The following is a 25,677-nucleotide window of genomic DNA, read 5'->3' on the forward strand; positions in this document are numbered from 1 at the left end:
TCGCAGGCGGTGTACTAAGCACTATTGCTGCTTGTAAAGCAAGAAAGAAAAAATAGTTCTGTTTATGTTCTTCAAGCAAGTGGCAATAAATGTGTATATGCAACAAAATTTTATCGTTTACGGTGTCTTACCACATAGATATTGGATATCGCTAAATTATTATATTTCGAAGTTGCAACATTATTTAATGCTTTTGTTTCGTCTTGTCTTTCATATTTCTATATCATAGACAATCAACAAACTGAAATGAAAATGTCCGTCGTAAAAGAAACGATCTAATTTAGTTTGTGAATTTGTAATGAACTTGGCTTGCAATGTGAAATATATTGTATAATTTATTATTTTATAAGAGTGTAGTAACTTCAACAATGATTGTTCAAGAACCAATACAAGTGAGTATACATTGCTACGGTAATTGGGAACTGTCATTGCATTTGGCTTAAAATCATCTAAGATAAATCGTTTGAATTTCCAACAGGTGATCGTTTGGGATTGTCTCAATAACTATGAATATGACAATGCTATATTTTTGGCAGAGAGATTGCACGCTGAAGGTAAATTATAATTCATTTTCGTACCCACAAAGTTGTACACTGTTGAATAATAATCAACCTGCATTTTACTTGTAATATTGATTTTTACGCAACTAGTACTTTTCAAAGTTTAGTATGCACTTATTTTTTACAGATTCATTTTTAATGTAGAGAATAATGTGAATTTTTTCCTTTTAGTTTCATCAGAGGAAACAGCATTTTTGCTGGGCACATGCTATTATAGATCCGGACGCGTGAATGAAGCGCATAATTTACTACAAAATACACATCTAACATTACCACAAGCAAGATTTTTGCTAGCAAAATGTTCATTAGACCTAAAGTTGTAAGTAATCTGTTCTGTTATAAATACATATTTGTTTTATTGACAAGGAAGATACCAAATTAAAGTCAGAATAGAAGACAAAAATATGTTGTTCATGATGATGATGTTTTATAACAAATTTATGTGTAAGCTATATTAAACTCATTACAAATACGTTGAAAAGTTATCTAAATTCCTTTATAATAATATCTATCAGCATTAATAAATAAATTACATTTTCTATGAATTATGTCTCATTATATTTAACAAATTTAATTTAGTTTAAGTAATACTTATATTTGCAGATATAAAGATGCTGAAATTGCAATTGGATCAAATCTAGATATTGTTGCATCTGAATTTGGGGAACAAGCACCTTTTGCATTGCAAGTCCTTGCTAAGATTTATAATATCACAGAAAGAAGAGGAAAAGCAGCAGAAGCTCATAGGAAAGCATTGTCATTAAATCCATTCATGTGGAAATCATTTATGCAATTATGTAATTTAGGAGAGAAAGTAGATCCACATCATGTGTTCCAAATGAATAATACAGAGTTTTCATTTGGAGTAACATCATTAATGAATCTAGTCAGTAATTCAGAGAATATTTCATTTGTTAATACTAACATTCCTAATAATACTAGTATGAATTCTAATGTTACTCCAAATAATATTGTTGCTAGGACACCCATGACTATGTCCACAAGCATAACTCCAGAAACACAAGCTCCTGTTAAACGTATGCACAGTGTGTTCAGTGGTATAGCACCAATACCTTTTTCACCATCATTTGGCATGTTACCAATGGAAGAGTCACCTGTCTTATATACTCCAACACTTACAGATTCTAATGAACAAAAAGCCATACCTAAGATAGTGAATTCCTTAAGAGCCCAAATGTCTGCTGTGTTCAGCCCAGCCCCGAGGTGTTTGGGACCAGCTCCTAGACGTTCATCAAGACTTTTTAGTAATAACAATAGTAGTTATTCAGTTAAAGAAAATAATAAATCACCAAGCAGGAAATTTGTGGCACCTAAGAGTCCTTCAAGAAAAAATAAACAACGGACTGCTAAAAATATTAAAACAAACTCAGTTGAATCAAATGAGAGGAATAAAACTATAGAGGCAGTTACGCCTACATTAACTCCAAAGAGTTCTAATGGTATAGCACTATTAAATTTATTAAAAGAGTTAGGTGATGCATATAAAGCATTGGCATTTTTAGAGTGTAAAAATGCAATAAAATTATTCCAAGACGTACCTCCAAAGCAGCTAGTTTCCCCCTGGGTGCAAACCATGATTGCTCGTGCTCATTATGAATTAGCGCAGTATGATGCAGCAGCCAAAATTTTTGCAGATATTAGGAAACAATACCCAAATCGCACAGAGGGCATGGATATTTATAGTACCTGTTTGTGGCATTTACAGAGAGAAGCACAATTATCTGCTTTAGCTCAAGAGTTAGTAGAATTAAATAGAACAGATCCTATTGCGTGGCTAGCATCTGGCAATTGTTTTTCTCTTCATAAAGAACGTGAAACTGCTCTTAAATTCTTTAAACGAGCAGTCCAGATAGATCCAGATATGTCATATGCACATGCATTATTAGGACATGAATATGCTGTTGCTGAAGAAAGTGACAAAGCTCTGGCTAGTTTTAGGACTGCAGTCAGTATTGATCCTCGTAATTATGTAGCTTGGTTCGGTATTGCAACAGTATATGCAAGACAGGAACGTTGGAAAGCTTCAGAGGTTCATATTCGTCGTGCCCTAACTATTCATCCCCATTCTGGTGTATTGAGATGTCAGCTAGGACTAGCACAGGCTGCTTTAGGTAAAATGGATAGAGCTTTAGCAACATTAGAAAGAGCTGTTGCATTAGATACAGAAAATCCATTGTGTCGTTTTCATAGAGCCTCTGTATTATTACGTGCTGGTAGACCGCAAGATGCATTAGCAGATCTACATCATTTAAAAGATATTGCTCCAAGAGAATCATTAGTTTACTATTTGCTTGGTAAGGTCCATAACAAATTAGGAAATACACACTTAGCACTTATGCACTTCAGTTGGGCCACAGATTTAGATCCCAAAGGCACAGGTGGACATATCAAAGAGGGTTTTGATCCCTCAAAACAAGAGGATCCTCCTGAAAGATCTTAATTTTCTGACAAATATGAAAGGATTGTGAGAATTGCAAATACACCTACAGGAACTGTTAGCAGTGCAGTCGTACCTGACCGATCCTTTGTAAATATCGCGCTCACCTATCGAGCTCTTCATTGACACCAAATTTCTTCCAAATAATAGCTTTATGGGGTTCGATGGGTGTGTGATGGCATTTAGTCAGTGTAGTAGTAAGGGCGTTGTGGAAATGTTTATATAGATTAAGATGTGGATATTCCTAATGTTATCCTAGTATAAATATCTTGTATAGCTTAACTATAGAATGATAATGAAGAGGATTTTGAAAGAGTTGATGCTTTTAAATATTTGTGCGATGAAGGCCCTTGATCTCAATGAAAAATTTTTAAATCAATTATCCAATATGAAAATCATTGACGTATAAATAATAATAATGCCATAGTAAATTTGTAATAACACAATAATTATGTCTTGTTGGTAGTAATGGGTGTTTTAAGTTTATGTTATTCTTTAGAAATTGTGTAAAATAAAAATATAATATGGACATGAAGATAATATATTTAAATTATGTTGAGATGATCTCAAAAGCCGCAGATCACTACCGCCGACTTCATACGTCCATCAAGTTGGATTCTCTGAATTTATTTAAAAAGGATGTTACTACGAAACTTATCAATCGATGCATGTAGACATTTTTAATTTTTGATATACAATGACGATAATAAATATTTTGAGCTTTCAATGTTTGTAGAAATGCCCAAATTCTGTATTACATCAACTTTACATGGGAATAAATATTATTGATGTTATTATTGTACAGTACAGATATTAGTTTGTAGTATTTGACAAATTACTTTCATGTGTGTATGTACATAAAAAAAACAGCACTGTTTGTCATTTCACATCACCAATTCAATGAACTGCTAATTCTAAACAGACCTGTCTAGACCACCTTTGATTATATATGTATGAACTTATTGAATAAAACAAATGTATTAAACTTACAGCTTTATTTTATTTTGAAATGGAAAATTCGTCAATTTTCATTAGGTTTTAGATTTTTTTTTTTCATAGTATCACTGCTAGAACATTTCCATCAAAAATCCGCATTGACACTTATAATTAGAGGTATATATAAAATAAGATTTAAGATTACAACTAGAACTATGTAAATTTTTTGAGTATAGTGTCCAAAGCTTTTCTAACTGTAGGGTCTTTAAGAAGGGTGCTTTGATTTCCTTGTGGGGCAGCCACCGGTGGTGGCGTCGGCGCAGCTTCCTTTTGAGACGATACCTTTTTATCATTCAGGATGCTTAAGATTCTTTCTTGGAGATCTACTTGAGTTTTGGTCGTGGCTGGCGCTGGTGTGAGTGGTTCGCCCAGCTCAATTTTTATTTGTTGGTTCTTGCGTTCCTGGTAATATAAGATTACAATTAAATAATAATTTTTATTATAATTGAAAACAAGCTTTGTGGAAAAAGGGAGCATAAAATGAGGTTTCTTTTCATTAATTGGCTACGGCGGCCGTAACACGAGACGCGCCATATTATCGTTCACGCCATACTCCTTTAATAACTTGGTGAATAAACAATTTTGAAGCCTATCAAATCATTACATAATAAAAAACTTTACTTTCTACTAGTTTTTGGTTTTTTTAATAAGTTTGCAAAAGATTAAAAAAAAAAATGCAATAGATCATTTTAACACGTTAATCGCCATGTCAGACATATCTGTGCCTCTAGTGAGAAAGGGTATAACTCAAGTTATAGCCTTTTTCTTTTTTAGGCTACTTTAAATAAGCAAATTTTTCTCTTTCGAATGATATAAGAATCGTAACGATATCTTTAAAAACAATAGAGATAGTAAACATGTAAAAGGCTACAATTAACAAAATATTTGTGGTAAAAAAGTCATAATTAGAAATAAAACTACTACATATAAAAATGACAAGATACTTAGAACCCCCCTTTAAATATTAATTTATTTTTGTGTAAAATTAATCAGTTCGATTTGAACCCTTTTACACCATTTAATAGCAATTATTTTTTATAGCGTAAAATACATAACATTGTTTTTCTTCAATACTTCAATAAAATAGTTTTAATTCAACTTAAAACTATTTTCACATGATAATCTTAATATTTTTGTTAAGTGTGATTAGGTATAATATAATTATTTTTAAAACTATAGGTTTTACACAAAAACCGACAATTTCATAAGAAAGAGGAGAAAAAATTACTATAAATGCAATCTTTGACTTGTTCAATTAGCAAATAATAAAAGCAGGAGAATTTTTTTTCTTTATTTAAAATATTTTTTTGGCTCTGCTGAAAAGTGGCCATTTTGAATTGAACCCTTTCTCACTAGAGGCACAGATATATGTCTGACGTATGCGATTTGGTCAACACAAGGCCACGTCAATCACAGATGTTCGACGCAAACGATACATTTGCATTGTTTCGAAAGCTTGGCCTATCAGGAATAAACCCTGAAAATTTCTTGGCTTACTACGAACAATAAAATGAAATAAACATAGTTATATAATGGTATATTGTTTCAGTTGAAAAAAAGCATTTCATATATGTGTGACATAAAAAATTGTTTTTCCGGGAATTTTGGCAAAAAGAAATTCTGTGATACATTAAGTCTCCTTGATACATTTTTAACTAAACTATCCAATAAAGTTACCATGGCCCATGTGAAATTTTTTCTGATATTATCGTGGCGATTGACGTGTTAAGATGACAATCAAGATAAAAGTACATTGAATTTGGACTCTCATGAGCACAACTATGAAAACAGCATTCAATTTAATGCAATAGTTTTTGCGTCATGTCAAAATAAAATATTAAAACAAAATTAACATGCCTTTAGATGAGGCGAATTGCCTTATTATTATTTAAGATCATTTGTACAGACCACATTTCAAGCAAATAAATTAATTTTATAATTAAACATAGAGACAAACAGTATATTATTATTTTAATCTATTTTTTTTCCTAAATATCTTCTATGTACTGACAACATATAGTTAAAATTTTTTACTATATGCTAACGCCACCTAGTGAGGAGTTACAAAAACGGATACTATAAAATCGTGTACAAAAAATACATATACTAATTGTCATAGTGATCAATCATATATCTTTAATTTTTACATACAATAACTAGATTAAAGTTAAAATTATGTACCTGTAAATATTCTATAACTTTGTCATACTGTAAAACAGTGAGCGTGCGGCCGTCAGCTAACTGTCCCAATAACGCATAGACAGCTTCCCGTCCCGATGGGCCGCCTCGTTGTACTTCTTGGAAATTTCTAGATATCAGTTGCAGCGCATCCTCTAATGGCATGTTGCGATGTTCTAGAAGAAAAGTCATCTTTATAAGTGATCACGAAATATAAACCTGTCAAGTAAGATTCTCGTTCGTCGTTCTCGACAATCGTTTATAAATAAGTGTTCTCACTTATTTATAAACGATTTCCAAATTTGTCCAAGTGCCAACAATTTCCAGTAAAACAATCCACAGAAAAAAAAATATCACTTTAACCAGAGAGATTGTGTACACTTCGTTAGTGACATACTAGCTATATCCCGCGACATTGCTCGCATGAATGAATATGTTAAACCCTATGAAAAGTAGCTGAAGTAGGTTAGAACCTACTCATGTACCAAATTTCACTTCAATCGATTCAACCATTTAAGTGTGATTATATAACCAATATACAAATATTTTTACAAATTTTCATATAATATTGGAATGGTATTCAACAATTGAAATTATCACGTAGAGAAGAATTACAATAGAAATTACTTCTATTTAAGTTTAGTTGCAATTATTCATAATATTGCTGACTTTGGTGGTGTTTTTTTTTAAACAACTTAGAATGGCAAACAAGCTGACGGCCCACCTGATGGAAAGTGGTAACCGTCGCCTATAAACATGAGCAGTACCATGGACATAACAGAGTATACTGTTTAGCCCATGATACCCCCCATGCGTTGCCATTCCTGAGGACTCAGATGTTATTCCTCTGTACCCTGTAAATTCATGCCATATCCCACCCTTCAAACCGAAACACAGCTATGCAAACACAACTGCTTCACGGTAGAAACACGAATGGGACAGAGGTACCCAAGCAATCGACTTTTGTACAAAGTCTCCCCTCTGGTAAAAGTTTCAAACCGTTTCGCCTTCCAATAAACATGGGTTCAATCTTCGCATAATACAAACATTTTTATGCCATTTATTTTCTATACATAATATGCATGTACAACATATTTAAACTGTACAAATCTTTTTATGTAATAACTACCGCTTTACCTTACGTGTAATTAGATCGAGAAAGTTCAACTAGTTTCAGGATCAATTCGTGATCCTTAGTCATGAGCGACTGTGACGCGAGCGCGAGCCTGATCTACTGACAGTAGTTATTACATTAAAATATAATGTATAAATGTTACTTATTAAAATTGTACCTTGTGGTAAACCATGTAAAATAGTCAATGTTAATGATCTGTGTTCTTGGTTTTGTGGCATGACCAGGATGGCGTATAAGCAGCCTCTAGACGCTATGTTGCCTAATACTTTTCCAATTGGCACATCTTCCATAGGAAATAGGAGGTCCACAACTATACCGAGACGTTTTAATCGACCTTCGATATATTCAGCATATTCTCTGAAAAATAAAAATAAGGAAAATTGCTTTTTTTTTTATAAGCGCATCATGGCTTAGCGACTATGATTATCCAACAGTAAAAATATTGTCATTGTACGTAAACAAATTTAGTTAAACATTTTTATCTAGCTTTTTACTTGCATTACTGTGTCTGCGTGACCAGGATATGTTTATTGACTGAGATAAAAAGTAACCTATATCCTTCTCCATCTTAGTTTTTTTTTTATACTATAAAGGTAGTAAATAAACATACAGCCCGTCTGCTTATTATCCCGTTGAGCGTATTCATTATTAATTTTAAACGGTCGTCCAGTGAAGACTACCGCTTCACTCGACTGGTAAGAGCTTTGAAATTTTACAAAATATGATTTTCATATTTTAATAATAACAATGACTCTTAATTCAAATGTGACTGACATTTTATAAATTTTTTCAAAATTTTATCTTTTGGTGATAGAGAATAGAATTAACAAGCATAATTAAAAGTTAATAAAAAAATAAATAATAAAAAAAGGATATATAGCCCGCAATAGGGACTAACCTTGTCATTACTTACAATCCTTTCCCTCTATAATTAAAGATTACAAAGGTACATACGTGAGAGCCTTGGAAACCACAATAATTTCGCAGTCATTTCTCTCGGAGACAGGCAAGGCACGGGGGTAGTCTGGCCGCGATTGTGGATATCTATCGTAACCACCGCGATCTGACCATTCACCGCCTGTAAATATAAATTAGGGTTTTCAAAGTCGAGCAAATTATGCCAATACAATATGCGAAATTAGCGATAACCGGAGGACTAAAAAAAAAACGAAGTTTTATTAAAACTAATTAACTTTTATTAATAACAGTTACAATATAAATTTTAATATCTATTTAAAATTAAAATCAATCAACTGCCCAGTTCGAAGTGTGAACCAGAAGTGCGTTTTCAAGCCGTCAAGTAGGCCAGTCTCGTGCTGCAACGTCAGCAGTTACCTAGTTAAGCACTTACGTCATTTATACGAGTGTTGGATACGTTGCGACGTCAGCGGTCTCGATAGTGGCTCGCTATATAACTACTCCATCCTCAAAAGAGCAACTATTTTTCAATTTTGGGAAAGAATGTAGCTGTCGGCAGTTTCTGGTTGCCTCCGGTACTGTAGTCGTGATGATGTGACGTCAACTTTCATCTCAGATGTTGAGCGATGCAGTCGTAGATACCTTCGTATTCAGATAATAGGAGTGACTGCGAGTGTACTCAATACTAAACCATATAGTGGAATGGTTGTATGAGTTGATGAATGCAGCAAGTATTCTCGAGATAGATGTATTACTGTATTTCGTCTTTTATGCAGCTTCTCCAGATCCATAGCGTTAATCTTAAGTGTCAATGGCAGCGGCTTCTCGTAAGTGATATCTTAGTTATCATTAAGTATTGCCTTTTTATTTAGTTATGAACTTTAATGATGGTGAAGTCATCTGTGCGCAGCTTACAGTTATGTGGTATAGTGGCTACAAAACTTTTGTTCAGCATGCTGTGTTTCTCACTTTCGCAGATAAGTTTAACTTCAGTAGGTTATACTCATAGAAATATGATGGCATAGTGACTATCATCCGGCTTCTCCATTGCAGGTTTTACAAGATCGATTGATGTCGTCTCACAGGATGAGTATGCGGTTTTCACCTCAATAATGTTGCAAATACAATCCGGCTGAGATTGCAATTGATGGTTTAATTTTTCCTCACATAGATACGCAGAACTTCGGGCACTTTTTTTTATTGGATGAAAATGGTAACCCCGCCTGCGCTAATGGGATATGCTGGCGGGGCACCAGTGAAGGGTGATCGATGAGGATGAAAACAGGCCAGTTAGCCTATCACGATGAATTCATCTGGAATTAATCATGATAGTTTCCAGGGGGAACCGCGAGGAGGTCGACCTGGTTGGGTATATTGCTAGAAATGGGACTCTTAGTCTCCATTACTAACAATCCCTTTCTCCCCAACTTCGGGCATTAAGTCTCCATATACACGTAAATATTTCCAGTGATTGCAAGGAGAGGGTAAGGAGAAATGCTAGTTTGCTTATTCTTATTTGGCAAAATAATTAATTTGTGTAAAATGTAGCTAAGTGGGGAAACTATCGAAAATTTAAATACAAATACTATCTGATTGACAAAATATGAGGCTGATTTAATAACGTTACAGTACTCTCTAAATCTAATTCTAGTAAATTACTTTTATTATAAAAACTTTATTTAACATACTAATCTTTATATTAATATTTAGCATAGAATGATGTAATGCATTGCACTGTAAAGTGCTATTGCATTTTGTAACCTACTTAATTCGCTTAATAAGCTATCTACATTATCGTTAGTAATTACTAATATTTGTGCGAATTTAGCAAATTTATAAACTGTGTATACCGCATGTGTATTTGCGTTAAGTAGGTCATGCATAGTTTCATCATCATCATTATTTAAAGCAGATTTTCTACAACTTTCATAATAATATCTGTGAGCATACAATTATTCTGTTCTAACTGATTTAGATTTTTTTAAGAATTTCGAGAGCGTTATCAGGTCGACCTCCACGCGATTCCCCCTGGAAACCATCTTGATTATTTTTATGAATTTTTATGAATTCATCACTATGACAGAAACTGCTTTCATCCTCACCTATCATTCCTCACTATTGCCCCGCCAGTGTATACCATTGTAAGAGCATTGCGGATCTCTAACCAATCATTCGGTATACCATATGTGTTAATTAAACGCGCGACAGGTCCGACTATTTTATTTAAAATACCATTTATTAACGCTAGTTTGTCTAATGCATTCCCATCGCATTCTTACTCTACTATTATCTGGTCACACAATCTATTAATATATTTGAATTTCCATCAAATTCAGGTATAAATCTAAGCGCTTTAATTATATTATCTAAGTCAGTCATTGTACTAGTGTTCAATTGTCTATTAATATCTAAAAATTGACTTTTTTTCTTTTCTCAAAGTCCTCTACCCAAAGGTTGTCTTGTCTGGAAGAGATTGCTTAGCGGTAAGGCCGCCTTTGTATCATTTCTTATTACAATTAAATGTATTTACTATTTTATAAATGGTGCAATAAAGTGTAAAATAAATAAACTCCTTCCTACGACTATGTTGATCTTGTGACTTAAAAGTACGCGATTTTCGAAATTCCGAAATTCCCTAGGGTGAAAAATCTTGGGATATTTCCTAAGACACAATTAATTAATACAAAAGGAAAGGTAAGCAACCACTAGGTAATTCAGTGTACTTACATAAGCAGCATCTTGTTTCCTTTTGAGTTGTTTCTTAGGTCAAGACACTCCATGAAGGCTTGATAGCTCAACCAATCGAAATCCGGCACCGATTTTTGGAGCTGGATTCCGATCACGATGCGCACTGACCGTATTCTGACGCGTATTCTACCGACTGTGCCAATTATAAGGACGACAACCGGATTAAAATAATTGCCCAGTTCGATGTGTGAACCAGAAATGCAATTCATATATCTAATTATAACTAAAATTACTGTCCAGTTCGAAGTGTGAACCAGGAGTACGTTTTCAAGTTGTCACGTAGATCAGCTTTGTGCTGCAGCGTCAGCAATTACCTAGTTAGGCATTTACGTCATTTATTCGAGTTTTAGATGCGATGCAGGGTCAGCGGTCTCGATAGTGGCTCGCTATGTAAATAGTAGTAAATAAAAAAACAGAAGTTTAAGGTTTGGTATTTATAATCACATGTTTATATTTCTTTTTATAATTGTTTTATTCTACAGATTATTCATTTAATTTACTCCTGGTGTGAGAGGGACACCATCTGATGTGGAGAGTTTCTAAATTCTTAATATGTCCTAAATATATGATATTACGAAATAAAATGTGCTGTATAGCTTGTATCAGTTTATGTCACGTTAATATTCGTCAAATGACCACAAGGTGTTTGTGTGTAGAAATTTAAATTTATTTATGTGTATTATTCCTTTTTTATATACGTCATGGTACTGATGATTTCCTGGGGAAGCGTATTGGAAGACTGTAAAGCTCACCCAGTAGATGTAATGTAATAAATAAATATTCAGTCTACGTACATTACAGTACATTTTATAATTTAAAAAGTATAAACATACCCACTATATATCTGACAATTCTAAATAAACAAATAAACTTTTGTGTCATGGACCTTCGTTTCTAACGAGTGTTGTAAGAGGCGACTAAGGGAATTTAATAGTTGAGAAACAAACAGCAGCGTCTGTCTTAAAACATTACCAAGGTGCCAAACGTGGCAACTATTGGGGGAAACCCCTCAAGGGGGAGGCCTTTGTTCGACAATGGTTAGTAAACGCCAAATATGATGATGATGATGATGATAAAACTTACTTTTTCATTTACAATATTAGTAAAGATTTAAACATTCAAACTTCGTTCATAAAAATTTAAACTTACAAACTCATTATAACTATTGGTTTGTTATAACTTTTATACATATTAAAAATTTAACATAAAAGATAGATAGAAAACATTTAAATGCCTAATATAGGTTGATAAATGTTTGAGGCTGCAATAGTACCTATAGGATATCAATACCTCTGACAGGTGGAGGAGAGCGCTCTCGGAAATTAGGTTGGCGGCCGCGGCCTCCCCATCCGCGACCGCGGGCTGGGCCCCGGCCCCTTGCACCGCCTCGACTTTCTTTCCAATTCTGGTTGTAACCCTCATCATACTCTTCATCTCTGTAACCTGCTAAGTAGATTAAAAAAAAAAACATAAAAATTATTATATGACATTATAACAAGAAAGTAGCATAATAAAGCACAAAATAAAATATTAATTGGTAGAATAACATTATGAAATTACAAACTACAGCCACTGTTATATGTTTTTATGTGACTTAAGAAGTGTTGCCCTTTTTTTGAGGTTAACCCACTTATAAATGGATAACAATGATCACAGAATTCCCCGGGATATTTAATTAAAAAACAACAGCCTTACAATAACACTAATAGCATTAATAGTATAAAATTTAGACAATTTAAACACAATTCAATGTAGTAAAATTTTGATATTGTCTTTGCTATTATTGTGTATAATTTTTTTTTAAATTGAGCCCAAATCAAGTTGTTTGATTTGTTGAATAATATGGAACATTATTTTATAATGTAATAAAATTTAAATTATATAAATAAATTAATATATAAACATTATATAGTAGTGGACAATAAAGCTGAGAATGAATATGTGATTCTTTATGCACTTACATACCTCTTGTATTTATTGTTATTTGTATTAATTTATTTACTATGAGAGTAGTGTTGTAAAAAAAACTTTAGAGTGCATCATCTTGATTATTATATGACAACAGCTTTATAACCACTCCATAGCGACATTTAAAACAATATAAAACAAAAAGTACAACAACCTTGATCCCCAACATAGTTGCCATAGTTGTCATATGGGTCTTCACTTGGCTCATCGTTGCTAGTAAGGTGGGTATCAGTGAGTACTACTGCTGGCGGTTTCTCAGGATGCACCACTACTACTTCTGCTGTATTTCTTTAGGATTAACAAAAAAAAATTATTTTTAATATATACCAATTAAAAAAAAAAAACAAATTGCTAACATATTTTATTAACATAGCTTATACTACCAATCCATCCTAGGAACAGCCCATACAAGTATGGGTATCTACCTATAAAGATAGAAATATAAATTAAATAAAGCTCATGTTATCCACTGATAATGTAGTATTCTATAGGCAAAAGAATTTTTAAAGTCAATTAAGTACTTATGTACTTACATACATTATAATGTATAAGTGCTTAACTGACAACTGTAATAAAAATAAAATCTTTTCTCTTTATAATATTAGTTTAGATATGCATATTTATATAACATATAAACTATTTCAATTTTACAATGCAATTGATTTATACTTTTGGTTTCATTATTATTTCAGTCACTAATTGTCCATTGCTGAATATAAGCCTTTCCCTTAAGAGGAGTTTTGCCAGTAGTTGCCATACTTGGCAGGTGGGTTGGCAACCGCAGTTAGGCTTTAAAGATGTTTTACGAAGGACGCTGCTGCCCATTCCACACCCTCCCTTAGTCCACTCTTACGACACCTACGGGAAAGGAAGGGGTGGCCTATTCTATACCAGGATCACACATTTGATTTGGTTATCATATTTACATTTTATGCAAATTTATTAAAATTCTGCTAATATCTCTACAATATGCTATGATCATGTTTGTTGCAACACTTGAATGCAATTTTAGTTATAAACCTAAGTTTTCCTATGAATACATGACTTTAATTTAAATTTAAACAATATAATTAAAGTACTCAATAAATTTACTTATAAATAGTGAGTATGGCTTACGATTAATCCTGAACATATAACTAAGATTAAAAAACAATAATTTCACAGTACATTTCTATAATGAAAATGAGGGAAGTATTCGAATGAAGGGCTTTGTCTGCAAAGGAACTCACAATTAGTAATCATGATTACCTTTTATCAGTATTTTGCTGTGCCGTTCTAACAGTCAACGTTTTTCCTTGAAGTATGGTACCATTTGCCTTAGCTATAGCATCCTGAGCACTTGATTCCTCCTCAAATTGAACAAAACCAAAATTTCTATTTATGACAATACCATTAATTTGCCCATATGTTATAAAGTGGTCATAGAGATCTTCAGTTGTAATATTATCGGGTAGACTACCAACGTATATTCTTAGATGTGATGTAGACCGGTCTTTCATTGCTTGTCTATCCAAAGTTAATTTATCTGCCAGAAAAAAATAAATAATTTGTAGTAGAATTTCATAAAAAGACGACGAAATTAATTATGATAAACAGGATAAACAAATGAATTATATTACATTATCTAATTATTCAAGTGAACCTGAGCACTATCGTATATTAAGTGTATTAAAATAATAAATTTCTGTCATAAAACAATCTTAATAACGTACCTGCCATGGTTATGAGATATTATTGTTTCTGTAATGCAACAAATCAGAAGATCTATCTCCTGTAACAAATGATATTTATAAAATTATTTCAAAGTAGCATTATCAAAAAAACAATTTGTTTAGTTATTTTGGCATTTGGTTGCAAGAATGACCAAAGACAGAAGAAACAGAATTCAAAAATTATTAACTAAACTACGAGCAAATTTACTCTGTGGTCAGCATTGAGTACTAACAGGATGAGTCTAGAGACATCGAAAGTCTTGTGTCACGCCACAAAAAAAGAAAAAAAAAAGTCTTGTGTCAAATGTCAACTCACATATGTCAATTTCGAAAATTTGATGTTTCAGTTTTAAACTTGCTACGCTATCCAAATCCTTCAAATTTAAATCTACTGCTTGCTTCTTTTCAAACTCATTTTTAATTTTTAGGTTACGACATGGCAAAAAAGTTGATTATTTACTTGTACGGGTGTTATATAATAATAATATAGTGCCCAAAAATTTCGCCTTGACGGTTTTGAGTAATATTATATTTTTGAAATTATTTATTTCTATTTTATTGCGTTCTTTATATCGTTTCGCATGTAAGTATAAAAAATATTGGCGTGATTGTGTATTAAATGTTATTTTTATACGGGATAGAATTTATTCAATAATTTTTATGATTTGTAAATGTACATCTAAGAATATTAAGTAATAATAATATTAAGTATTTAATATTTAAAGATAATTATTTCTTATTTTTCTATTAAGTATTGTAATTTTTACGTAATTGTTTTTTTAAGTTTAATTAATAACAATAGACTAGAAAGTATGTACTTACTTATGCAATATGTTGTTGTAAAACAGTAACACTTATTTGTTATAATATTTTGTTTTAGGTTAAACATGTTTTCCTTAGAATGACATTTAGAAGGTTTTTTTCTAAAGCATTTAAGACTTACAGACTTGGAATAAGCATATTATTTACCAGAAAATATCTGTTTTACACCAATGTGTTGCTGTCTATGGGGATCTCTATTGCTGGGGACTTGATAGAACAGAGATATGAGCTTTATAGACAAGAAATTGGAAAGATTGATTTAGAAAGAGCCGGTCAAATGGCATTATCCGGTCTAACAGCTGGCATTATTTGTCATAACTGGTATAATTTTATTGATAGAATAATTGTTGGAAGAACTTTTGACATGGTGGTGAAAAAGTTAATGCTTGATCAGTTTATTTGTTCACCTGTTATAATATTGTCATTTTTTGCTACTGTGGCTCTGTTTGAGGAACAACCATTAGAAAACTTTACTGATGAAGTCAAAGATAAATTCTGGACATTGTACAAAGCTGAATGGATTGTGTGGCCACCAGCTCAAGTTATTAATTTTTATTTTTTACCAACAAGATTTAGAGTTCTGTATGATAATATTATATCTCTGGGATATGACATATATACCTCACAAGTCAAACATAACAAGTCTCAGAAAACTAGATCTCAATTAGAATCTGAAGGCTAATAAAATATTTCTTATATTTAAAAAGTCATAGTGTTTATGCTGTTTTTTATAACATAAAATATTTCTAATATTTATAATAAAACATTGGCAACTGGGCATGTGTTTATTCTGGTAGAATCTCATTTTTATAAGTGCATGATAAGTGTATAGGTACTGGCATTGTTCATTATATATCAAAGGGTCTTATGGAAATAAATATAAATACCGTAAAGAAACCTAAAGTATAGATAGATAATTTTTTTTTATTTAACATGAGACATTAGTAATAGCTCTTATATTTTTATTTATATTTTTTTTTCAGATACTTTACAAGAAATGCAATCATTAGGAATAACATGGAGAAAGATAGCAACAAGTGTTCGTGCCTCTGGACCAGTTTCACACTTTAAGAGAATACTGAAGGTAGCATTTAGTGACAAATATCTATTCTACACAAATGTTACCATATCAATGGGTCTCTCATCTCTAGGTGATATATGTGAGCAACATTATGAAATTTATATTGACCAACAAGAGAAATTTGATATCAAACGGACAATGCATATGGCCTTTTCTGGTGTAGCAGTAGGAGTATTGTGTCATAACTGGTACAAAGTTCTAGATAAATTGATTGTAGGGAAGACTTTAGATATGGTAGCTAAGAAATTGTTTCTTGATCAAATGGTATTCTCGCCTATAATGATTGTTACATTTTTTGGTAGTCTAGCATTATTTGAAGAGAATCCACTAGAGAATTTTAAAGAGGAAGTTAAAGACAAATTTGTGACGCTCTATAGAGCTGAATGGATGGTATGGCCACCTGCGCAAATAGTAAATTTTTATTTCTTACCAACTAGATATAGAGTATTATATGATAATACAATATCATTAGGTTATGATGTATATACATCACAAGTGAAGCATAATAAAAGTTTAAAAAGTATACCAAAAGATTCTAAAAATGGATCATCTTGACGAAAATTTTTTAATAGAATTAAATAAATTCATAATTACATAAGTGTACTTTAAGTAGGTATCAATAAATGGGAATCTTTATTTATTTCTGATAATTTATAGATGATAATCATCAATACTTAATAACAACCAGAATACTGTAAAATACAGTTGTTCAATGTTGAGGAATAAATATTAAATATATATGTAATGAATAGCAATTTACTGACGAAATATACTTAAACCAGTTTAATTTTTAAAATTAAGTATTTACTTACTTAAAATAGCCAATAATTTTAGACAATGTATGGAGTAATTTGTTGTCTAATAGAATATTATGGACTGTAATAAATATTTAAGTATACTTTATAAAATCAATATATTTATTAATTCTGAATGGTTCATTACTTCCAGTTTGGTACATATTGTACTTAAAAACCCATATATAAGGGTAATATCATGCACCAATTTATTATTATTATTTATATTCTAATAAAGTGAAAGTGCTGTGATAATAGCAATTAACTAATTGATTTCATGGTTTTATTAAGTGTTTTTTGTTAAAAATGTATCTATGATTCTGTTAACTAATTACGTAATGTTTTCGATTATTATACAATTTAATAAAAAATGTTTTAATATAGATTTTAATTATTAATTTTTTCGAACTATCCAACCTCAGAAGTAGATAAATATCAACCTTAATCCTTCATATTGAAGCGATATGATGCACTTTCCGTGTTTATGCCATGTCCCCGTATTAATTTTGATATGGCGATACGATTACGATATACCACGATTTAAGTGGCTTCATTTGCTGAGCTATAACTTACATTATTCATTTTTAAATACCATATGGCAAGTTGTACTGCAGTGGGTACACAGACATAATAATTATGTACTAGATGTATCTTGCAGCTTTACCCGTGTGTATCAGTATATTATGTATTCTATGTTGTAAGTTAGGATTTAACCTATTTGTATACCAAATATCATTTAAATCCGTTCAGTAGTTTTTGCGTAAAAGAGTAACAAACATCCATTCATACATCCATCGTTACAAACATTCGCATTTATTAATGGATTTTATAGTATGTTTTTGTAGAGATGAAATTCGAATGGAATTCTTGCACTTTCGGTATACATTGGCGAAGCACCTATGAATAATGTTAGGCAAGAATGAAGTTGGTTTTTTTTTAATGTATGATAATAAAGTGGTAACCCCGCCTGCGCTGACGGTATACGCTGACCGTGCACCAATGAAAAAAGATAGGTATGAATGAAAAGGCAGTTCAGTCAGCCCCTCGTGGTGAACATTCCAGGAATTCAGCACGATGGTTTCCAGGGGGGACCACCTCGACGTCGATTTAACATGGTATATTGCTAGCAATGGGACTGCTAGTCCACATCTTCAACAAATTCGAGACCATCTCAAACTTGCCAACTTTGTCAATAGATAATCAACGGTTTACCCTAGCGGGATACCATTGAGAGAAATAGAAGAGGGTGATGTCAGGTCAGTTGGTCGAATTCATTAGGAATTACCTACCATCATTTCCAGATCAAATTACGCGCACTTCCACGCAATTCAATCAGAAAAGCAATTATTAAGACTAGTATTAAATTGAAATAAAGAGAGGCAAGAAATTGTTTTCTATTTTTAACGCAATAAACACATTTTATACTTCCGACCAGTTGCCAATTGGCCAACATTTTCGAACCATAACGAGCTATAACGTAGGTATAAATAAAACTGTACAGAGCACAGGCGCGCCCAACACGTGTAGAGAACAAACTCACGTGTTATACCATGTACATAGCGCGAATCAAGCAAAGAATCAAATACACTTAGCTATTTTTAGTACCTACCTAAATTAATAATACTTAGGTAATAGGCAGGTACATAAAAATCTTGTTTATTTACAATTTATATTTGACATTTAAAATAAGCAACATTGTTTCGTGAACAGACATATTGCAACTGGTATATTTGAGTATTAATCGTACGTAAAATCCCTCTGTTTACTAGGATATATAATCTTGGTCTACATTTTACTTAGGCGTCAAAAAAGGTTCATCCACTGCTGAATATCTCTTTGTTTTCAAATTATTCAAAACGCTGTTCACTATTGAGTTCTCGAGTATTTTATCTGACCATGATTCTATCCGTCTGTTGTGGCTTGTTATCATTGACAGCCGACTGGATCCCGGAGTAACCCGGGACTTTCTATTTTCTTTCATTCCCAGCAGTGAAGTGAGTAATTTGTCCAGCGCTGCTATATCATCACCATTTGATACACGAGGCTGTACATAATTTGGCGATGAAGCTCCCGTATTGTTTATGCTGGAACGCTTTGAAATAGGCGTTTGTGATTGCAGCCCAATAGTACGTATCACCTGAAAAAAAAGAAGATACGATAACGAAAGATAAGATAAAATATTTGGTACTTGATCGTTTTATTAGTTTTATTAGGTACGTTGATGGTAAAGTTTTCTAGTATTGACTTAGGTAATGTATCTATGTCTTATCTATTTCTTCGTCTATGACTATGAAACAATGGTTTCGTTAAAAGAAAAAGGGTAATAATAGTCAAGGTAATGTACCTCATCGGCATTATGGCTTTGATAACTCATTCTCTTAACTTTCCTATAAGTTTCATCGTCCAAAGCCTCTTTAACTGCAGCTTCTAATTTCTCTTTAACTCTATCTGTTGCCTGATTAAAATCTTCTAATACCAACCTGAAACGTACATTATAAATTGACAATTAATTACCTATTTAATAAATTATTTTTGTAATATTAAGTAGGTAATATCCATATTGATTGCAAAAATAAATTGTCCAAATCGGTTTAGAATTGGCGAAGATAGCCTGTAACATGCACACAAAAATAAATATATGTGAATTAAGAAACTTCTCCTTATGGAAGTCGCTTAAATATGGATAAACTTTTCATTAACATTTTCAGAATCTTTGTCGTTCTTTTGGAAAAATTATGAATTATGCAGTGGTGAATTTATATGTTTGCCATCATCATTAGCCAAAATCTTTTTATAATTTTTTTTTACAATTGAATTTTATTATTAGAAAAAAAAAATTGCCGCCTCTAAAATTCCCACTATCGTCTCCAGCTTACTAACCCTGCTGGTAAACCTGCAATTGGAATAAAATATCTCATTTACTTACTCGGCACGTTCTTCTTCCTCGGCTCGTTGCATATTTGCTCTGTTGGCATCCCGCGCGACTTTTATGTCTTGCTCCCAGAACCGTCTCAGTTCTGGAGTAGAGGTGTAAGGCGCCGCAACCTCTTTTATTTTGAGGAACATTATTGCAGTTATAAATATGCAGATAACATTTACTATAGTGAGGCAGCAACTCACGATACCTTTGGAATGGTAAATATTAGGAAAATAAATAAAGTGTGATAAGTAAATGCCTGCTTTAAAGTATCAGTCAAGCAACTTTGCTTATTCAGTTAAGTCGAAATTAAAAATTAAAAATATAAAAATTTTATTATTGTTGTGTTTCATCATGCCTCTTGGTTTGCTGTAAAGATAGATATCATAATAAGTATTGTATTGTATTTGGAATTATGCTTAATATAATATGTGAAGCATAATTCCATTCAAAACCATTGCTAATACCATGTCCAAATACGAGTACATAGGAATAGCTACCGAGTTGGTATTTATATTTTATTTATTTCAACATTGTTAATGTTGTGAGTTTTGGAGTCTCGCCAACGTGTATAATGTGAGGAATTCGTGGTCGTTGCTGTAATCGCTGATACAAAAAATATTGTAAAGTTTTTAGGAGTAGTATGAAGATGAGATTTGCCATAAATAAATAAATAAATGGGATAAAATATCCAATGACCCTGGTATTCATATTTATAAGTGACTGTCATCTTTCATCAGATACAGTGTCAGCTTTTTGCTATTTGCAATAAGTAGTAGAAAAAAATCTAGATTACTTACCATTAACTGCAAATTCAATAGGTATGTAATCGTGGTACAACGGTTCATAAGTAGTGTTGCCATAATATGCTTCTCCTTTAATATGAGGAATCTTTACTCCTGGGTATAATAGCCAAATACAAGCTAACGCCCAAAATAGACCCTGGACACGTGGAATAAAAAGAGTAAAATTATAATGATAATTTTAATTATTTTAATTATTATTTGTACTTAATAATTTTAAAGTGTAAAAAGTAAAAAAAAAATTGTGAAGAAAATCATAACTATTAATAAATAAAATATATGTATTAATATATGAATTTAAAATATATAAAAAAAAAATTAACTAGAATAATTTACCCGTTCATTTAGTATGTCATATATTCAATATTGCAATAATAACAATTGCGTTTACATAAATATCTAAATATAGTTCCATGACCTGGTTAAGGTATAGCTGTTCAGAAGTCACATAGCCATACGTTCATTTATCAACATTGATCAATTGTTTCGTCTTATTCATTTACTTACACAGTTCACAACTGGCGGCAATAATGATGCGGAAATTGCAATACCGATGAGGGGTCCCGCACTGCCTTGAAGTAAAGCTAGGGCCACTCCAGTGCCTGATGTTAAAGCCCATAGTACTCCCATCCACAATGAGCGCACATTACCACTATAATGTAAAAAGGTAGGTATATATATTAAATATGTGGATAGTTTGAATGCATTGTAATTAGGTAGACAAATAAATCTACTAACATTTATTCAAAATATACGTTCGTTCTAATTAAAAACTTGACTAATGATGTCTAGTGTGTAAAATAGAATTGCTCAATAGTACATTTTTTTTTTCTATTTATGTTTTCTGTACCGTAATGCCGTGTAGTCTGGCGTAGAATGAGCCACCCCTTCCTTTCCTGTGGGTGTTGTAAGAAGCGACAAAGGGAACTTAATGGCCGAGGGAGTGCCAGCAGCGTCAATCTTAAAACATCACCAAAAGCTATGTTCACAAATCCGGCTATCAAGCGTGGCAATTACTGGCAAAACTGTTGTAAAAACTCTATAGTCGTTTTTATTAATGTTTTATAATCAAAATATAACAATATAATAATATCTGGCAGTTTTCTTTTCTCTTCTAAACTTCACAAAATACAGACATGTTATTATTCATCGAACTGAGCTTATTATTTTCAACATTCGTTATCAGCACGAGGTAAGGAATTTATTTAAAAGAAAATTCTACTCATTCATAATGGCTGGGATGAATTTGAATTCTATAAAAATGTTGGTGAAACGTGAAGATTATACAGCAAAAACTCCTCTTTATGGGGGAGGTCTATATTCAGCAGTGGACAGTTAACGGCTGATATGATAATGACACCATAATGGTAGTAAATACCTAAGCAAACAGTCTGTCTGACGACAAAGGATTACAGTAAAGTACGGATGCTATAGACTTTTTCAAATTATACACAGAAAAAAGTACATACAAAATGCATATTGAGTACCCCTTCCTTTTTTAAAATACTCTAATGTCTAAACATGTCATGAGATTTGTTATCTTTACCGTGATTTCATTTCCTCTGTCGGCCAATCTCCAAACCCCCATGGCATCTCTGTTGTTCCTAAGATCAATCCAAATATGAATCCGAACAGCAATGAGACAAACATGCCCAAAATTAAACTTTCAAATCCACTCTTAACAAGAGTTCTATCGGCGATAATAGTTCCAAATGTGATGGACATCACTGGACCCATTAGAGGCGATACCAACATAGCTGCTACTATATTTGACGAATTGTTTTCAACTAGACCCAGTGCAGCGAGGGAACTGTAATAAAATAGTAATCTACATAAATAAAAATTAATTGCAAAATGCATGTAAGCGCATCACTTCAAAGCGGCTTCATCTATTTGAATAATTTTTTTGTTGTTGTCAGAATAATGTTAGTATGAAATAAAATGATTGAAAAATTATACGAAGAAAAAAATAGGGTTAGAAAATGTCCATATAAAATGTGAGTGAGTAAGTGAGTGAGAAGGAAGATAGTCTCATTTCGTTTAATAGTACACCCCGTGTAGCTATTAATTAATCATTATTTATATTGCTCAAAATATTACATAAAATGTTTATAGTCTTTTTACTTGATAGCTAAGGAAGAAAAGTTTTTTTATTCAGAAAAAAAGAATATGCTAGCTAATGTTCCAATGGCTGCGGTTTCGATCCCCCAAAATACAAACATTTGTATTTATGGGTAGCAACGTCTATAATTCTGTGCACGTAGAACCCACAAGTTTGCTTAGTTTGAAACTAGATTGCTCTATCCGATATGTCCAGTACTATTTATTATTATCACTAATGAAATTCTACATTACTAATCCGGAATCTATACCAATATAATAAAGCGGAAGGGTTTGTTTGAACGAGCTTATCTCTGGAACTACCAAGCATTTAATAGCTCATTTTTAAGGAAGGTTATATGCTATTTAAAATCACGATGCGATTACGGACGAAATTGCATGATACAACGAATTTATTATATAAATTACTTACTCAGCGGTAATAATTAATGTTAAATAGTCGAAAGATAACTCTCCACCACCTCTGACGCCATCCACCACCTGTCTCACAGTTAGCTTTGATCTGATAGACTCCACAAAGCTACGCCAACGCTTCGCCTCTTCTGTTTTATGTTTATAAGCAGAATAATCACTAGAAATTGTAAATACGAATTTTAAAGTACAATTTTCCCCGTTTTTGTTTAAGTAAGCTGTGGCTGTATAAGAATATATAGTATAAATAGGCTACGTATATTATAATATTAGACACGGGTAATATTTTGCCGCTCCGATTTGGTACCAGTACCAATTGGGTACCAGAATGTCCAGAACATTGATGGGGAAAAAATGGTCATCGCCCATTCTGATATCGCCCATACTATATATACCATATTCGTTTGGATCGAGTTTTTCATTTCAATATTATATAGGTATTGCATAATTGATATATATATATATATATATATATATTCGTTTCTGGGCCAATATATAGTTATAATAAATACAGCTAAAAACTATAGATATATATTGGTATACACCTCTAATTATTATACCTACCAACGCAGGTATATTAATTACGATACAAACATATAGGTATTATACTTACAATATGGTTTCTTCGGCATCCTCATTATCGATTGCTGTGTGTACAACGTTACATGGGAGAACACTGAAATTTAAGACGGAAAATTATTTACTTGTACATGTTTACATACATGCTGTAATGGCTTTGTTTTCGTTGATTAGTTAGAATTAGAAATTTAGAAAATGATTGTTTTTGTACAGAAATCTATTTTTATCGATGTTAATTTTTTAGAGCATAATTAACTTGTCAATCCAGCTCGTATTCTGTTTACCTATATTATTAGGTATTAAATCTACTGTCAAGTCAGTATATATTTACTGATACATATAAATGAAACGTTTAAATTTAAATTTTATTATTATTACAAGTTTATATATAATAATGTAACCAGAACCGATTATCTACTTCATAACATTTTAAAATATTTTTTTATTTTATTTTAGGTCAAGGATTTACCTATTATAGATATAATGAATGAATTTATCTAATCAGAATACCTACAATATAAGTATTTTAATTGGTTACTCAGATTAGACAAAACTATTATATTCAGATAGATCTATTTGTTCTTACAGCTTTTTTCTAAATCTAAATTTAAGCAATTTTTTTATCTGACAATGTTACCTCACTATAGACTTGTAATGGACTCCAATTCCGAGTTCCGTAAGGCAATGCAACATCGTTTCACATTTATCGCCAGTTGGCAACGGGAAGATGACTTCGTAATAATTTCCAGTTTTGTCGCTCATCCATACCACTTGATCCACGTGCAATTTATTCAAGAGCTCTTGTAGTATCTGATAATCATGAATATTGTCTTATTTATGCGTATTTCTTTATAAAAAAATAATTATATTAACTTCAGATCTTTAAATTTTGTGACTTAATATCTTGTATAAATATTTCTGCAAGGGTTTTTGTAATTACCTAGGCAAATGAGAAGAAACCGCTTGTTTCTGGGAAATTGCTAGGTAGGTAATTATAGATTATATATATATATATATATATATATAATATAAGTATATTAATTAAAGTAAGTACTAACGCATTCCATGGTGTAAAATTCATCTTCTTCGGTGATATTGTCCAAAGTATTAGTAAATGCTTCATTACAATATTGCGTTAAACGAACTGGCATATTTTTGGCTTTCTTATTTCGTAACTCGACTTCCAAACGATAAGGTTTGAATGTCGAAGATTCTTCAACTGGAGTAATATTTGTCGGTTTTCCAAATCTCAGAATATGTTCATAATTACTTGAGGGAATACAAATAATAAACACAACGCCTGATGGCATTTTTCCAATAATTACAACTCGATTCTAGAAACCTAATAGACTTACTGGCAGTTGTAGGTACTACTGTGATTATTAGCTGCCAAATTATTACTATAGTATTAATTATTTAGCCCCTCTACACAGGACATAATAAAGAGGTGTCACAATATCTCGTTAACTAGTCAGT

General features: G+C 32.1%; 4 protein-coding genes across 8 annotated transcripts; 2 read left to right on the forward strand and 2 right to left on the reverse strand.

Annotated features, from left to right (window-relative positions):
• The first annotated feature begins 206 nt into the window (after window positions 1–206).
• On the forward strand, window positions 207–4,007 carry LOC113521294 (cell division cycle protein 27 homolog). Of its 2 annotated transcripts, none has more exons than XM_026906786.3 (4): window positions 207–392; window positions 455–554; window positions 732–879; window positions 1,164–4,007. In XM_026906786.3, exons 1-4 carry the CDS (start codon window positions 369–371, stop codon window positions 3,019–3,021), a joined length of 2,130 nt encoding a protein of 709 aa, XP_026762587.2. In that variant the 5' UTR covers window positions 207–368; the 3' UTR covers window positions 3,022–4,007. The 2 variants fall into 2 exon arrangements, with proteins under 2 accessions (XP_026762587.2, XP_026762588.2); XM_026906787.3 differs by having other exon boundaries at window positions 479–554.
• LOC113521260 (nuclear receptor coactivator 5) lies at window positions 3,999–14,853 on the reverse strand. Of its 2 annotated transcripts, none has more exons than XM_026906745.3 (8): window positions 14,674–14,853; window positions 14,210–14,486; window positions 13,116–13,249; window positions 12,284–12,436; window positions 8,282–8,405; window positions 7,485–7,684; window positions 6,196–6,368; window positions 3,999–4,416 (listed from the first exon to the last, which is right to left on the reverse strand). In XM_026906745.3, exons 1-8 carry the CDS (start codon window positions 14,678–14,680, stop codon window positions 4,168–4,170), a joined length of 1,317 nt encoding a protein of 438 aa, XP_026762546.1. In that variant the 5' UTR covers window positions 14,681–14,853; the 3' UTR covers window positions 3,999–4,167. The 2 variants fall into 2 exon arrangements, with proteins under 2 accessions (XP_026762546.1, XP_026762545.1); XM_026906744.3 differs by having other exon boundaries at window positions 12,284–12,439; window positions 14,674–14,851.
• A 173-nt stretch (window positions 14,854–15,026) lies between these two features.
• On the forward strand, window positions 15,027–17,811 carry LOC113521427 (mpv17-like protein 2). 3 transcript variants are annotated; one of them, XM_026906957.3, is made up of 2 exons: window positions 15,027–15,256; window positions 16,479–17,806. In XM_026906957.3, exon 2 carries the CDS (start codon window positions 16,493–16,495, stop codon window positions 17,129–17,131), a length of 639 nt encoding a protein of 212 aa, XP_026762758.2. In that variant the 5' UTR covers window positions 15,027–15,256; window positions 16,479–16,492; the 3' UTR covers window positions 17,132–17,806. The 3 variants fall into 3 exon arrangements, with proteins under 3 accessions (XP_026762758.2, XP_031768685.2, XP_031768684.2); XM_031912825.2 differs by lacking the exon at window positions 15,027–15,256 and adding an exon at window positions 15,698–15,816 and having other exon boundaries at window positions 16,479–17,810; XM_031912824.2 differs by lacking the exon at window positions 15,027–15,256 and adding an exon at window positions 15,917–16,036 and having other exon boundaries at window positions 16,479–17,811.
• A 1,078-nt stretch (window positions 17,812–18,889) lies between these two features.
• On the reverse strand, window positions 18,890–25,588 carry LOC113521252 (uncharacterized). The gene is made up of 10 exons (XM_052898966.1): window positions 25,260–25,588; window positions 24,839–25,011; window positions 24,236–24,298; window positions 23,624–23,782; window positions 22,637–22,900; window positions 21,598–21,742; window positions 21,088–21,229; window positions 20,297–20,495; window positions 19,715–19,850; window positions 18,890–19,507 (listed from the first exon to the last, which is right to left on the reverse strand). Exons 1-10 carry the CDS (start codon window positions 25,509–25,511, stop codon window positions 19,163–19,165), a joined length of 1,878 nt encoding a protein of 625 aa, XP_052754926.1. The 5' UTR covers window positions 25,512–25,588; the 3' UTR covers window positions 18,890–19,162.
• Between the last annotated feature and the right edge of the window lie 89 nt (window positions 25,589–25,677).

The sequence above is a fragment of the Galleria mellonella genome, unplaced genomic scaffold, assembly GCF_026898425.1.
Source record: "Galleria mellonella isolate WM207_F2 unplaced genomic scaffold, CSIRO_AGI_GalMel_v1 utg55, whole genome shotgun sequence".
NCBI classification, from domain to species: domain Eukaryota; kingdom Metazoa; phylum Arthropoda; class Insecta; order Lepidoptera; family Pyralidae; genus Galleria; species Galleria mellonella.

Excerpts from the sequence above, each read along its gene's own strand:
- LOC113521260 (XM_026906744.3), bottom strand. Across the intron at positions 7,685-8,281 it reads GTGGTTTCCAAGGCTCTCAC|AGAATATGCTGAATATATCG; the intron begins GTATGTACCTTT and ends TTTATTTTTCAG. Across the intron at positions 4,417-6,195 it reads AAGTTATAGAATATTTACAG|GAACGCAAGAACCAACAAAT; the intron begins GTACATAATTTT and ends TTATATTACCAG.
- LOC113521252 (XM_052898966.1), bottom strand. The coding sequence starts at position 25,511 with ATGCCATCAGGCGTTGTGTTTATTATTTGTATTCCCTCAAGTAATTAT. Across the intron at positions 20,496-21,087 it reads TATTGAATTTGCAGTTAATG|GTATCGTGAGTTGCTGCCTC; the intron begins GTAAGTAATCTA and ends ACCATTCCAAAG. Across the intron at positions 19,851-20,296 it reads GAGGAAGAAGAACGTGCCGA|GTTGGTATTAGAAGATTTTA; the intron begins GTAAGTAAATGA and ends TGTACGTTTCAG.
- LOC113521294 (XM_026906786.3), top strand. The coding sequence starts at position 369 with ATGATTGTTCAAGAACCAATACAA. Across the intron at positions 393-454 it reads TTGTTCAAGAACCAATACAA|ATAAATCGTTTGAATTTCCA; the intron begins GTGAGTATACAT and ends AAATCATCTAAG. Across the intron at positions 880-1,163 it reads TGTTCATTAGACCTAAAGTT|ATATAAAGATGCTGAAATTG; the intron begins GTAAGTAATCTG and ends TTATATTTGCAG.
- LOC113521427 (XM_031912824.2), top strand. The coding sequence starts at position 16,012 with ATGGATTGTGTGGCCACCAGCTCAA. Across the intron at positions 16,037-16,478 it reads TTGTGTGGCCACCAGCTCAA|ATACTTTACAAGAAATGCAA; the intron begins GTTATTAATTTT and ends TTTTTTTTTCAG.